Source organism: Columba livia, chromosome 9 (assembly GCF_036013475.1).
Source record: "Columba livia isolate bColLiv1 breed racing homer chromosome 9, bColLiv1.pat.W.v2, whole genome shotgun sequence".
NCBI lineage: Eukaryota > Metazoa > Chordata > Aves > Columbiformes > Columbidae > Columba > Columba livia.
The window spans coordinates 17,934,325-17,948,570 of record NC_088610.1 but is presented as its reverse complement, the minus strand read 5'-3'; the positions used below and the strand labels follow the sequence as shown (position 1 = coordinate 17,948,570).

Below are 14,246 nucleotides of genomic sequence, written 5' to 3'. Positions count from 1 at the left end.
CTCTGGTGGCTGAGCTAACCCAGTTAGCTCAGAGCACCCGCATTTTAAAACTTCTAAGAACTAGAAACAAAAGGTTATTCACTTACTGCTATATCAGGATCCAAAGAGAAAAGATTTAGTCGCTCTGTATTTCGAGAGGCTTTCACTGTTTCTTCTGTTTCTGTGATGTACTGTAGCAACAGATAATAGATTAGTTTTCTGCACAAGAACAGAAATCCATGGAGTTGTTAGACTTCTAAATTAATAATCAATGTTTCACTTGTAACAACACTTCTCATTTCTGCAGCAATTATCCCAAAGCACCTTCAAGTACTCTTTGAAGGTTATATGCTTGTGAAGCAGGGATTTTCAGACCATGATATACTTCTAAGTAACCCCCATATTAGATCAACTAAGTAATTCAAGTTCATATATGTTACTAAAGAATACATTGTGTAAGATATCGAAAACAGTGGATTGCTGTCCTAAAATCACTTTAGGAATTTCGAAGTAGAGGAAAAAAAGAGAACCAGCCCCACAGAAAGCCACTTGTGCAGAAAGGGGAGCAGGAAAGAGCAGCTCCAGGGGCAGACACACCAGCTGCAACATGTCACCACAGGTGAGGCTGTGGGTCCTCTCCCCATCCATCCTTCTGCCACATGGCAGGATCAGTAACTCCCATTTTATTTCTGATGGACACATGCCTAAGTTAAGAATAAGCTCTCTGATAAAACCAACTCAACAGCTTCCTGAAGCCACCTAGTGCTTTCCTACCCTGCCTTGTAAAATTTATCCTTACGTCTAACTTTGATAATTTTTTCCCCGTTCTTCAAATCCATTCATCCAAGGTGTGAAGTACACTCTACACATTCCCTTCCCCTTACAAATCCCTCATGATACCTTTGAAACCTTTTTTTCTCAGTCTAAAAATGCACAATTCTTTCAGTCTTTCTTTGCACTTTGTTTTTCATAACTTTTCTTTATTTTTCAATGTCTAAACTATTAACAGAGTCCCCACCCTTCCTGGTTGCCCAAGACTGAGTACAAGCCTTAGCAGACATGGTACAGGCTATGCCCTTGTTCAGGTCCCTTTCAACGATTTGTGTTTTTCACAATAACATGATATTGCTGACACACACTGAGTAATAAGCAGAAGCAGCACCTCAAGGGCTCCATGTTCACTTCCTAACATGCCTCACCCACGGGCTGAGTTGCAGAAGCAGGTCCTGATGTGTCTCTGGTGGATTAGGTTAGGCAGAGATGGGATCAGGAGATTTACCTGCCATGGACTAGGGACAGGCCACAGACCACTGTTGCAGCCAGGCCTACAGAGCAAGGGCAGGCGGAACGGGAATTAACCGTGCAAAGGTCAATACAAGCATCGCATAACATGGAGAATAGCTATTGTAGCCTTGCAGGCCACCAGTGGTCTTTGAGATATCTGCATTAACTAAACCATTAGAAAGTATCTACCCACAGACAAGATGATCAGATACTACTGTTGTCCCTAATACATAAGCTCAGTTACAATTTATCTGGTTGGTTGGTTGGTTTGCTTTTATTTATTTTATTTTAAATTCTAGGTGACCATTACATATGCATAAATACAAACTACAGTAAAATGTAGAAAAAATTCTATCCTCATTTGCATATACAGCTTTCCATTCAAATCTGTGGGAGTAACATCCTCAAATAGCATTTGGCTGTGTAGATAGATAGTATCTATAATAGCTCACTGAGAAAGGATTACAAACAGATCATACATTCATTTAAGCAGTGAAATATTTTCCAACCCAGCTTTTCACCCAAAAGCTTCTTAGCACCATCTACAATTATCTCATGCAGATGAAGCAGTTTATGAGATCCAGAGGACAAAAGGCCCTCACCTGATACTACATGCATCTTTCAACAGTATTACAGGTCATACAGGAAAACTTGGCTCTCCAAAGACTAAACTTTTCTGAAATGCAGTTAAAAAGAGTAACTATTTCACAGATAACTGCAGTGACCAGACCCTTACTGACTTCACAGGTCTAAATCAAACTGCTCTAGGGAGCACGTAATTTCTTTACATCCAATGCAGCCTTTCTGATTTAAACAAAGCCATCAGCTGTTCAGAAAGAAACTTATTCCTGCCATTTGTCATCGCTCTAACAATCACAACAGGCTGTGCTATATTTTCAAACTTTTCACAGTATTAATGATCATCTATTGGCTGGCATTTTTCACTTATGTAGCACTTTCTAAGCTTGTGAAGATAAATATAATATTCATTACTTTTGCAAAGTCTGGGTGCCAGGCGTTCTCTGAAGAATCAGTCTCATCTTGAGAGCAATCATAATTCATTGAAACTTCTGCAGGGTCTTGAAAAGAAGAAAAACAATGCAAATGTTTTTATTATACTTGCTATTACCATTGTGTTTAGAAAAAATAAAATCTCTCCCATGAAACTTATTTTTATTCCCTTTACTATCATCAGGCTAACAAATGGAAGAGATGCTAATGTAAACCTCTGTCCTCCTCAACCTAATCTCCCACTGGTGCTTACTGTAACTTAGTCTGTATTTAAGCTTTAGAATGGGAGGCCTGACTCCACCCAGTGAAACGTCTGACCCGTTCACCCATGACAAATATTCACGCCCACAAAGACACCGTCTGTGCTCCCTTGGTTTCTTTTGAGGCAACACGAAGTGTTTGTATCAACCAGAAGGTTTTGGACTACCAGCAAAGGGAGTCTTCAGTGAGGCAGGTAGGAGCTTACCCACTCCCTGGGAAGGGGAGGGCAGCAGTGTGGACTCCATGAGCTGCAAATTCATGGATCCAGAGAACGGCACTACGCAGCAACCCCTTTTCTTTACTTACCTCATCAGGGACCCTTCTGCTTTCACTAGGTAACTCAGCACAACACGAAATAGGTCAATGCAGCCATTAAGGGCTCTTCCCCCAAAAAAACAACATGCCTTTTGACAAGTTAACTCCATAGCACATTCCTGTTGCTTGTTATCAGGGTTTTTAACAGTAGAGACTTCCGTTTTCTGTTAGCCTTATGTCTTTGACCTTTTACGCACATATTTCTTCCTGTTTCATTAACATCCCTTATGGGTGGGATTTTCAGAAGTACTTCTCTGATTCTGAAGTGCAAGTCTCTTGTGCCTCCGAATTATAAAAACATCTTTGGCTACATGAAGAGCATCCTGTCCCTCCAAAATTAGAATTTAATATAAATACCAGGTTAAAACCTTCTATTAGCTCTGAACTTCCCCAGAACTCAGATACATGTGGATTCAAAGTTTTGATTCAGCTCAGAGCACAAACAGTTCAAATCTGTATTAAGGTTGCAAGTGTTTTCAGTCTTAGAATTTCAGCTGGTGTTCATCCAAACTGAACATGGATTTATTAAGTGGAGGAATGAATTACTGCCACATGAAGACTGCAGTATAACAGGGCATCCAATTCTTTCTTCCGCACTGAGAGCATACTAATACGCAAACTCGCAAAAGCAAGAAATGAAAAGTCAATAAGCTTCCAGGGAAAGAGCAATATAGCACAGCTGGGATTATTATTATTATTTTTTTTTTTAGTTATTAGCTCCAGATTTTTAAAGAAAACAAAACACTGGGAAAAACTGATCTAACCTCTCTCCAGCATAAAACTCTTTAAAACCTTCAGACTCCCAAGACAGTAAACCACAAAGTACTAGCAAGATCATTGATAGAGAGGACTACATTTGAAAATGAGCTGAATACGCAAAGCAGAGCCACGTTGCTCCTGCTGACTTTGTGGGGAGCAGCTTTACCTCCCTGCACAGCCTTTTGGAAATGATCTGTGTGGAGTGTGCTGACATTGTTCAGGGATTGCCAAAAGACTGGTGCTGCTTCGTTAGGAATCAATAGGCGCAGAATCCATTTCAGACTCAGGTAGTTGAAATGATTCCACAGTGATATCTGAAGGTGCAATTCTTTGCATTTCATTTAAAAAAAATCCAAAAAACAATGTAACAGACTATTCACTCTTACCAAGTTTCAGATCAGTGAGATCTGCACTTTTCCTCTCCTGAATGGTTCCCTCTGGATTTATTTGCAGGATTTTGTTGAGAGTGAAAATCCAGTCATCCATATCCTGCTCATTTTCAGCTGCCAGCACAAAGTATGTGAGGTCATTCATTTTCAACTCAAAGGCATGTTTCCTAAGCCTGTTATTCTGTTGGAACAAAAGGAAAAGAAAAATAAACACTTCAACAACACTCTCCTATTTGCTTAAGTTTAAAGGAGCACTGATGCATCCTCCCTGCTAATACTTCAGATTTCTACCACCACTGACTATGGACACCAGTGCCACTATTGTGTTTTCATTATTCCAGAAAATTGCCTTCACTTTGTTGATGCATCTAACCTTAAAGTGATGCTGACAAATGAAGAACAATTCAACCCCAGAACTGAGAGATGATAATGATATTTTTATGTAAAAGGAACAGAGGCAAAATCTGATACTGATTAACAAAGGCAGAGTTCAAGAACCCAAGAATAAAGTTCCATGAACACTTTTTTTCCAGCAGCAGAGATGATTTAGAAGATTACTACCCAATCTGTTGTTAATCACTTGCTCCAGTCTTTATATTACATGTCATGACCCAGCTCAGAAATCAGTTAAGACTGAACAGCTTCTGGAGCTACTCGGGTCAACAGAGTCAGTCAAATCTTGGCTTTTCAAATTGACTTGGGACTGTATCCATGCACGTGCGTGCTTGGGTGTTATTTTTCAGTTCTGCTACTGGAAATTCTCTTGGTAGGAAATAGTTTTCCTCTCAAGTACTTCATTGACGTCGATATTCTTCCAGGGATATAAATTCTAATTCACCCAACATATGGTAAGAATAGTGTTGGGTTTTGTAGCATTTGGTTCTCATGTGTCCAATATTTTTCGTGATCCTCCAATCACCGTATACACTCAAATTAACGTAAAACAAGGACTAAAATTTAACTGAAGCCTGGTTTTACTGATATCACATGATGGCTTGACCAAGAGCTAGAAGCTGAACAAAAATATGTCAAGAATCTTAGGTGGTGGCCATTCAAAACTTATAGATTATTTGTATAAGCGGATTATATATCAATGTATGCACAATCTATAAAGAAAGATGCTACGTTTTGATTTATCTTCAGAAAGTAAAAAGAGCATTAAAAAATGAATGCATTTCTTGTATACATTATAATATGTACTTTTGCCTTACAGACATGGCCAAGATCTTTACATCAGGTACTGTAACACTATTAGACATTATCTAATACATCTCACATACTGAATCTTAAGAACATCAGGGCAGGAAAACTTCAATATCCACTTTCCCATCTGCACTTCAGACTTCTGGCAAGCAGATGAGATCTACAGCAAAGTCTTTGTTTCAAATCTAAAGCCAACTATTTTCTTCCTGATCAGTTAACAGGGAAAAAAAGGAAAAAAAAAAAAAAATAAAAGAAAAAAAGAAAAAGTACCATTTCTCAGTTTGCTTCTCTGTAAGTCCTTCCATATGGTATGTGGACCTTGAGGTTGACTTCAACACTTAATTTCAAGTTTAAAATTTCTTCCAGAAGGAAATAACACAAGGCTCAAAACAAAACTATGGATGAGCTATAAATGAAACATCAGGCTAAGTCTAATGCCTGCAGGGTCATTGTTCCAAAATAACACAGTTGTTTTGGAAGTATTTTGTATTTTATCTGGAGATGATTTCCCCAGGATGTTTAATACAACTTAGGTATTCAACCTCTATCAAACAGAAGCTCAAAGTCATTCACAGACAGTTAAATAATTTATAGTCATATTATAACTCATTAAATCAGAACCTTCACATCACAGTTTTCCTCTAAATCTTCAGTTTTACCCAACTCTCTCTCTACATTCTATAGTCTTCCTGTTTATGGAAACTCTAAGCCAGGTTTTGTTTCTCAGCCCTATGATTCTAAGTTCCCTACAGACTTGGATAGTTGATGATACTTGCCCTATTGCCCCTTGGCTAAGACCCTCACTTCTTGGTAGTGAAGACAGCTCATAAATTTGTGCATCACATTCTAAATGTCAATCTAAGAACAATCACAAAAACTAGTGTCTGGGGGTAGGTGACAGGAGAACATACAGTTCAAGGAATTTGGGCTGATTTGCAGGTACACTGTAGGTTTAGAAGGCAGCTGTCAAAGTGCAGGAGAGAGATTTCAAAGGTTTCTTGAGCCTTTTTTTTTTTCTTCTTTTTTTTTTTTTTTTTTTTTTTTTTTTGTCAGAGGTTAGTCAAAAAGGCCAGAAATCTTGCAGTCAAGATATTTCTGCTATTATAGAGTGTCATTAGAAACAGTACAGCAGAACAGGCACCCTTTGGGAGAGCATTCAGTCTGTACCTGAAACAGGGCAGGGACACTCTGGGACATTCAGGCTTAACTAGAGCTCTGGCTGAGACCCATCTCAAAAGAAAGCACACACTGCCAGTGACACATGGAGGTTAGATCAACCACAGCAACATATTATGAAAAGTAACATCTTGTTTGGAATAGGAAAAAGACAAAAGAAAAAGCAAAAAAAGCAAAAAGAAAAAATAAATCTGTTACTAGAATTAGAGGAAAGCAATAGGGGCGGGGGGGAGGGAGGGAAGCTAAGAACTCAATCTTAAGGGGAACAAGAGAAAAAAAAGTAGAATCAGACATTTCTGGCTATTTATTTTTCTAAGCAACAACAAACAATCAGGTTCTGCCCTACCTGCTGCCATTAAGACTCTCCATGACCTCCAAAAGTGATGATCTTCAAGGAGGCTTAAGATAGAGGATAAATTTACCACCTGCCCAAGAGCCAATGCTTTGTAACCTGTGTCTCTTTAACCCACAACAAGCAAACATGCTCTTAGTAAGCATGTGGTAAAATCTGGCAGTGAAAAGAAATACTTCACGATATTTTTTTTTCATACGTGCCATGGGCAAAGAGCATTTGTGTGATCTGCTACCATAATCCAGCTGTGGTTTTTGTAACCTGTCAGTCTGACCACTTGCACGAATTCAAAGCACAAAACTAACGGTGTTTTCATTTCATAAAACTGTTGAGACTGCTATTCCATTAATGTATGTGTTCTTCGTCTTGCCTTCTTAAATGTATCTGACATGCAAATAATACAATGAAATGAACTGAAACTTACCTGTACAACTCCTGTGCAAGAATCCAAGAAAATACATCCCTTTGGCTCCTTTGATATTTTTTCATCTTTATAAAAATTCATAATATATGAGTTATCCGACAACTGTGTCAGCTGGAAGTAACGCTTCTTGAATGACTGAAGTGGGGGGCAAAAAAAGAGAATGACAACTGTTGTGCTGCAAATTATTTTCACTGATACTTTATTCGCAGGTTTTAAATAATAGGCAACTCCTCACTGCATTTCAGTCACAGCATTTTGCAGACAGCTGCAGTATTACTTTACTATCATTTAAGGCAATGTAATCAAACCTGAGATATAAACAGCTAAATAACAATGGCAAACAAGTGTGCCTCTATGGGGGATATAAATCCAAACGAAAGAAAGAAAGAATAATGCTGTCCCCTTACCCGAACAGTAATGCTATTGTTCACAGTGCTGTTGAAATTCCCTTTATAAAGCCATCCAGACTTGTAAACTCCTGCTGCTAATCCTCCTCCTCCACCACCACCACCACCTTTTGAAGATGAGTGGGATGTTGTATCCTGTATGAAAGACATGATTAATATTGCATGGACTTGTTTTTTGAATTCTAAGACAAATGAATACTGTAACTTGTGAATATCTGCTTGACAACAAATAATCATCCTTTCATACCTTTTAAAATAAGATATTAGTAATATGCCTGCTGTGCACATGATGACACAAGAAACAAAGCTGCTCCACGAAATTCAGAATTATGTAAAATATGAATTTTTTTATAGGTGATATATCCATTATCATTCTTTATTTGATATTAAAACAATAAATAACTTTTCCCCAGGTGAAACCCATCAAAAACCAGAATACATACCTCATCCTTATCCACATCTTCGTGATCGATTTCAAAGGAATGTGATGGCAGTTTCTCTGGTCTGCATTCATTGCTGGGAGAGGAAGAAAAAGTCTTTAATTTTTTTTTTTTTTTCTTTTTTAAAATAATTGTGTACCTGCAATTTCAGATAGGCAACCATCCTGAGCCCCCACGGCATCTTCAGTGCACCTATTGCTGGGATCCTATTACTTCCTTTAAAAATAAAAAAAATCACTGTACTTTCAAAGTACACCTGTTTTCTTAAGCTAAATATATATTTTTTTTCAACACTATGAAGATGCAACAGTTCTATACAAACGATGAAACACCACTTCTTGTTCTCTTCACTGCTCTTCCACCACAACAGGCAATAAAACTTAAACAATTTCCAAAGAGGTATCCCATTTAAAGGCTGTTAAATAAATGAGAATGAACTCTTTAACAGATCTTTCTAACCAAGAAGACCATTGGAATATTCAGCTTACAGCTTCTACATTTCTTCAATATTTCAAGATATTTTTACTATTCAATATGATGAGCACAGACCTAGAGTAATTTTTAAAAATACCCAGATGTCTTTTTGATGTAGTGCCATTGAATATGAAAAAGAAAAGCACTTTAGCACTTTGTTATTTTTAAGCACATAAGTAATTGTACTTAGGTCCAGAGTACTTCACATGTTGCAGAATTAAACCTTAAGTAACAGCCAAATACACATGCTAAAAATTGAAAGATATTTTTAAATGGATAAAAAAATTGATTTTTCTGCAGCCTGAGAAATACCAACATTATTTTTGAAGTCCTGAAGATCAGAAATCTCATCTTGGAAACCTTCAGTTATCATACAAAAACCTACAAAAGTTGTCATGCTAAAAGCCATCATTTATCAGGAAGCAGGACTTTTCCAGAACTTGCTTTTGTCTGCCCAGCCTGAGAACGGGAACAGAGGAACACTACTCGGTATCATGCAAGAAAGCAAATCCAAACAGAAGTTGAGAAACCACACACTCCTAAGCTAGCTTCCTCTCTCCACTCAGTGAACACATGTTAAGCATCACATGCCCACAATGTTAAGCATCATTAATTAAAAAAAAAAAAAAGTGGTAATTTTGACCCTTTTCATTTTGTATTCATTCATGCACAAGTCACAGATGGGGAGGATCAAAGTAATGAGCAATGCCTATCTCCTCTTCGCTTTGCCCATTTCAATGTCTGCGTTCTCATGATGTGACCACCCCACCACCACCAAAGCTGGCATTTCAGCAGAGCCAGGAGAACCAAGCGCACTCAGAATATGAGTGTATTTTTCGTGTTTATTTACTGTAAACAAGTGATTAATATTTTGAATAAAAGGAACAATTACAATCTATTGAGATCTTTGGCATCTGTAAAAGCATTAATATTCAGAATATTTGTGATGGAAATCCATTGAAGGTTTTCCAGTGCAATGAAGGGCAGCTACTAAAAAATCTTACACAAACATTCCCTCCCACCCAAAAGAACTCCAAACCAAAGATCTCAAGGCAAATCCCACCTTTTACAGAAAACACCATTCAAGCCTTCACATATTTAGACAGAAAGCCTATTGGCTTGTTCGTGATTAAGAGCTAAAAGTGCACGGCAGCATTCCTGGGTGATGCGCAGCCAGCTTGACCGATGCTCTCTGGCCACACAAGGACAGGTAACACCACTGCACGCATGTGCTGGAGGACCAGTAACACGACTAGTTAGTCAGCTACTGAAAAAAACCTCTAAATAAAACCCCAAAGCTAATGCTCTTGATGCTGCTGGGGAGGGGAAGGAGGAGTCAAATCTGCTGGGTTAGCGGGGTGTGAGCCCCCACCATATGACACAGCAGCTCTGCCCTGCTCTGCCACTTCATAGGTGACCCTGTCCCACCAATCCACAGCCCTTCCACAAGCCTCAGTACATGGTGAGTTTCTTAGGAAAATGGAAATCCTTCTGTCCTCACAGCAGAGCTTCAAAAGAGACAGAAAAGGACAGACCACTACTTCAGGTGTCAGATCTTGCTGACCACCCATGGAACAGCCATCCACTCAGACCTGTGTCATTCTCCACAGAAGATTTTCCTTCCTTGGAGGGGAATCCTTTTGGGCATGCTCCTCATCATTCCAGGGCAGATAGATAAAGCCTGGTAAGGACATGGTCCTGTTTGGCGTACCCTCTTTTTCTCTACCTACTTCCTACCCATATGAAGATGCAGAATTCTAAGGGACCAGACCTGGAATATCTACCACATGTTCCAGGTTTTCTATAAATGACAGCAAAAATTTTGCTAATGACTATTTCTGTTTCCAGACACACTGTCACCACAGCACACACTATGCAACCCCTGTTCTTCCTCCACGCTTCCACGTGCTCAAGTAGCAAGAACACACCAGTAAAAAGTACAAAAAACAGCATAAAAAGAGGTAGTGAGAACTCCCAGAGAGGAATTTAATGGGTAGAGAGACCTGAGAAAAATCTCATAGGAGGAACACACTCAGAGAAAAACTAAAGCAATTGCTAAACATTTTGGTCGTGTTGTTGTGCACGTGTCATTGGGCTCTTCCCTCGTGCCACAGCACTGCTCCGATGGAATTGCTCTATGGACATGCCCTAGGTGGTTGGCATCACATTGCAGCTGCTTCCCAATCAGAAAGGGTCAGTATTCAGAAAGAATAACTTGAATATCTGATAAAAATCTGCTACACCGTACAGCCCTTACTTGACATGTTGTATGACTGCATGAAACAACACAGTCTGGCATCAACATACACGCACGAAGTCCTTCAGCATTGCAGAAGACTGCTGAGCCCCAGTTTGTGTGTTTCTAAATGGGAAAGCCCATGAGAAGGTGCAGCACACCCTCAGTGAATGGAAGTACCTTAGTCACAGTCAGGTCTGGTATTGCACATAAAATACTGTTATAATACTCTGTGCAAGGCGGAAAAAAAGGAAGGAAAAAATGTGAGAAAAGGAAGGAAAAAATGTGACACCATAACATCCCTGAAGCATGAACTCATTAAAGTAAATCATATGAAAGCACCATATTAAAATAACCTTCACAGAAGAGGATGTATGTAATCAGCTAAAATGTACTTTCATGCAGAGCAATGCAAACACTTCTATCAAATGCATATTTCATAAGAGTGAAGATACTTAGGGTTAAATGGAAGACATTTTTCTTGAGCACTAAATGCATTAATTTTCTAAAACAATCAGTACACTGAGCACTTAAGAAAAGGTATGTTTACAATCTCTGATTAGCAAAACTGCTCTTAATGGCTTTTTGTACTACCATATTCACTGTTCATAAAATACCAACATACGAGAGAGAAAGCAGATCTGAGGGAAGGCCTGCAGCACAAAACTCATGGGAACACAGGACCTAAAAAAGGGACCATGAGAATCAGTTTGTTGACTCCCACAGCATCACACTTAGTACCAGCTTCATTCCAACCCAAGCCTAGAGCACCCATTCCTGTGTTATGTGCACATAATGAACTTTTTCACCCAGTACAATGATTTTAATGCCTCGAATTCCAGGAAAGGAGGTGGCAACACAGCTCATTTGGGCGTTCAGTGATTTAACTCACTACTCCCTAAAACGGTCCTCAGGACACAAAATACAAACCTGCCAGAGACAGGAGTATGGGTGGAAACTGAAGGAATGACCACCAAATTCTTAATGTCTTTCCACTCAAGTCAAGGAACTTGTACCTTCGCCTCCTAGCACCTTTACACTGATTTTAATGTCCTGCCTCAGAGCACAGAAGGGCATCCCGCTTCCCCAGACACTGGCACATCTGCAGCTCTGTTCACCAGCGCTGCACCAGTGCCTGCTGGACACATCCAGCCAGTTCTTCTGTACAGTGCAGCTATACAGCGCTACATGAAATCTTACTCCTCTGTTTCACAGGGTAACTAAAAGGATAATTAATCCCAGTTAAAGGTGAGTGACATTTATGCATTATTAAGAAAAAGGGAAAGCCAGCTTTCCTGTATCAAGTGTGCTTTGGATATGCAAACATGCTTCTAAGGGTTTGAATCAGCACTAATAGAGTTTGTTGATACTAGTGAATTCTGCAGAGTCTTGAACTTTCGCTAAAGGACCTTCTCTTCCCCTTTTTAAAAATGCAAGGCACTATAAATACAGTAAAACAAGCAGAGCATGTAAGACAAAGGAAAGTGCAAATATGGACAAAGGTCAGCAAAATGACACAAACCTAATAGCAAAAAAAAAAAAAGAAAAAGAGAACTTATGCTAGATCTTACTGTGGTAAGTGTCGAAAGTCTTCTGAATACTGTTCATATTTGTAGTTCACAACATGCCACTGGGAACTGTAGTATTTACAAGCCTAAAGAGAAAAAAAACCAAAAACAACAACAATAGAATTACTATAACTACTTAGACTCAAGAAGGCTACAGAACTAAGAAAGATCTGAGGGAGTTCTTTGTGCTAGAGAACATATTCTTCTCTTTTATAGCTGGGTGCACAATTCTCAAAGGAAAGTCAGAGTCATATTTCCACATTTCGAAGCACAATTTCCCTTTTAAATCAAATGCACCGAATCACACAAGATGGAGGAGGGGGCCCACAGCAATTTCACATGCTTTACTGATTCTCCTCTTCTTGGTAGGAAGCATCATTAAATTATATCGTTACTGCCTCAAAAGACACTACTCAGTCTAGCCCTGACTTTCTCCATGGACATTAAGTATACATTTTTTTGTCTGCATCCTGTTTCATTACCTAAGCTCTCCATTGTAAATACATTTTCCCTACTCCTTTTATCCCCCCTTTTTGCAGCACAAGACTTCTTCTTCTGCCTTTAAGCATCTTTAACCTCTAAACAACATTAAGGAATATATTAATAGGACAATAACTTCTCACCAGTCTGATTTTCCCTTCCACAATTAATTTGCTCAGTCATCATCTTCTTGTAGCTTTTATTTTCTAAAAAACTTCTTGCTGTTTTTGCATTAATCTTTTGAAACTTTTCTTAATATATCAATTTCCCTTAAATAAGGGAATCAGACCTGAACAAAGACTATACTGAAGGGCTTTGCTATGCTATCAAATAGATCAGAATAACTGTATGATTTACTCAATGCAGAACTTTTCTTGATTCAGTTAAACACAACGTGACATTTTTAAAGGCAACAGGATGCATGAAATACATACAGTTATTGATAAGGTACACATCTACAACAAAAAAAATGACGCAATGTCAGAATTTCTAGTGCTTCCTGCTATGGAACGTAAAATGCAAACTGATATTTGTACAGTATCCTGAAGAATTTATTCAGGATTGTATAATTTTCTCCACACACTCCACCTGAACTTTTGCACCAACCCATGTGTGATGGACAGGAGGAAAGAGGGATCAAGCCTAAAACCTAACAGTAGAAGCTGCTGCCCAAGACCAAAGGAAAAAGGAAGCATGCCAGGGAGGAAGATGGTTGAGATCTACAATAGAGAAAGGAGCAGTAGAATCGAAAAAAAATAGAGTTGGGAACAGAAACGACAGTCTCACAGAAAGGCACAGCGAGGATAAGACTCCAGGAGACAAAGAAAACAGAATAAAGGATAGATCAAAAATATTTAAATACCAAAAGCTACACAGAGAAAGTGGAAGAAAAGGCAACAAAGGGATGTGGACAAGTTAGTGCTTCTCTGATCAGAAGTGTTTCCTTTCTTCCCTGGCAGCCTGCACAGTGGGGTCTGCTGCAGAGGGACAGGAACCATATTATCAGGCTGCTGGAGCAAAACCAGAGATGGGATGAGAACTTAGAGGTGGTGCTTTCTAAATTACTCAGCACTGGCTTGGCAAATCTCCTTTTAAATCTTGTATTAGACATGCAGAGTATGTAGCCACAAATCAATTTAGGAAATCACCTTGGGTGCAGTCAGTGTCTTTTGCGACAGTTTCGTTTGTTCTAGAGTATGGAAAAGGTGGCAAGGAAGTGGATGCATATCTACAGGCAGCTCTCTCCTGCCCTGACATGGAACAGCGGCTCAGCACGTCCAAAGGCAGTGTGCAGCTAACCCACTCCAAGTGGATCTACCATCTACTTCCTGGTCTGACATAAACCCTCATTGTCTTACAGGATGCCGAATAAAGTGTGACCGTTAGGCAATATAAAATAATCACATATTCTCTGATAATGAGTATAATACTATAGCATTATAACTGACTAACTGTGCACCTTGCAGGGTCAGGTCCAAAGCCTACCCT

At 39.1% G+C, this 14,246-nt stretch overlaps 1 protein-coding gene across 22 annotated transcripts in view; it reads right to left on the bottom strand.

Moving 5' to 3' along the window:
* Nucleotides 1-14,246, bottom strand: part of DOCK10 (dedicator of cytokinesis 10) — a 153,080-nt gene that overhangs the window by 66,397 nt on the left and 72,437 nt on the right. For all 22 annotated transcript variants that reach the window (XM_065074045.1, XM_065074053.1, XM_065074048.1 and 19 more), the window contains 7 exons: nucleotides 12,282-12,364; nucleotides 8,004-8,076; nucleotides 7,561-7,695; nucleotides 7,154-7,288; nucleotides 3,996-4,179; nucleotides 2,257-2,342; nucleotides 87-170 (listed from right to left, as the gene is read on the bottom strand). In XM_065074045.1, coding sequence (XP_064930117.1) covers nucleotides 87-170; nucleotides 2,257-2,342; nucleotides 3,996-4,179; nucleotides 7,154-7,288; nucleotides 7,561-7,695; nucleotides 8,004-8,076; nucleotides 12,282-12,364 — 780 coding nt within the window. The remainder of the gene's footprint in view (nucleotides 1-86; nucleotides 171-2,256; nucleotides 2,343-3,995; nucleotides 4,180-7,153; nucleotides 7,289-7,560; nucleotides 7,696-8,003; nucleotides 8,077-12,281; nucleotides 12,365-14,246) is intronic.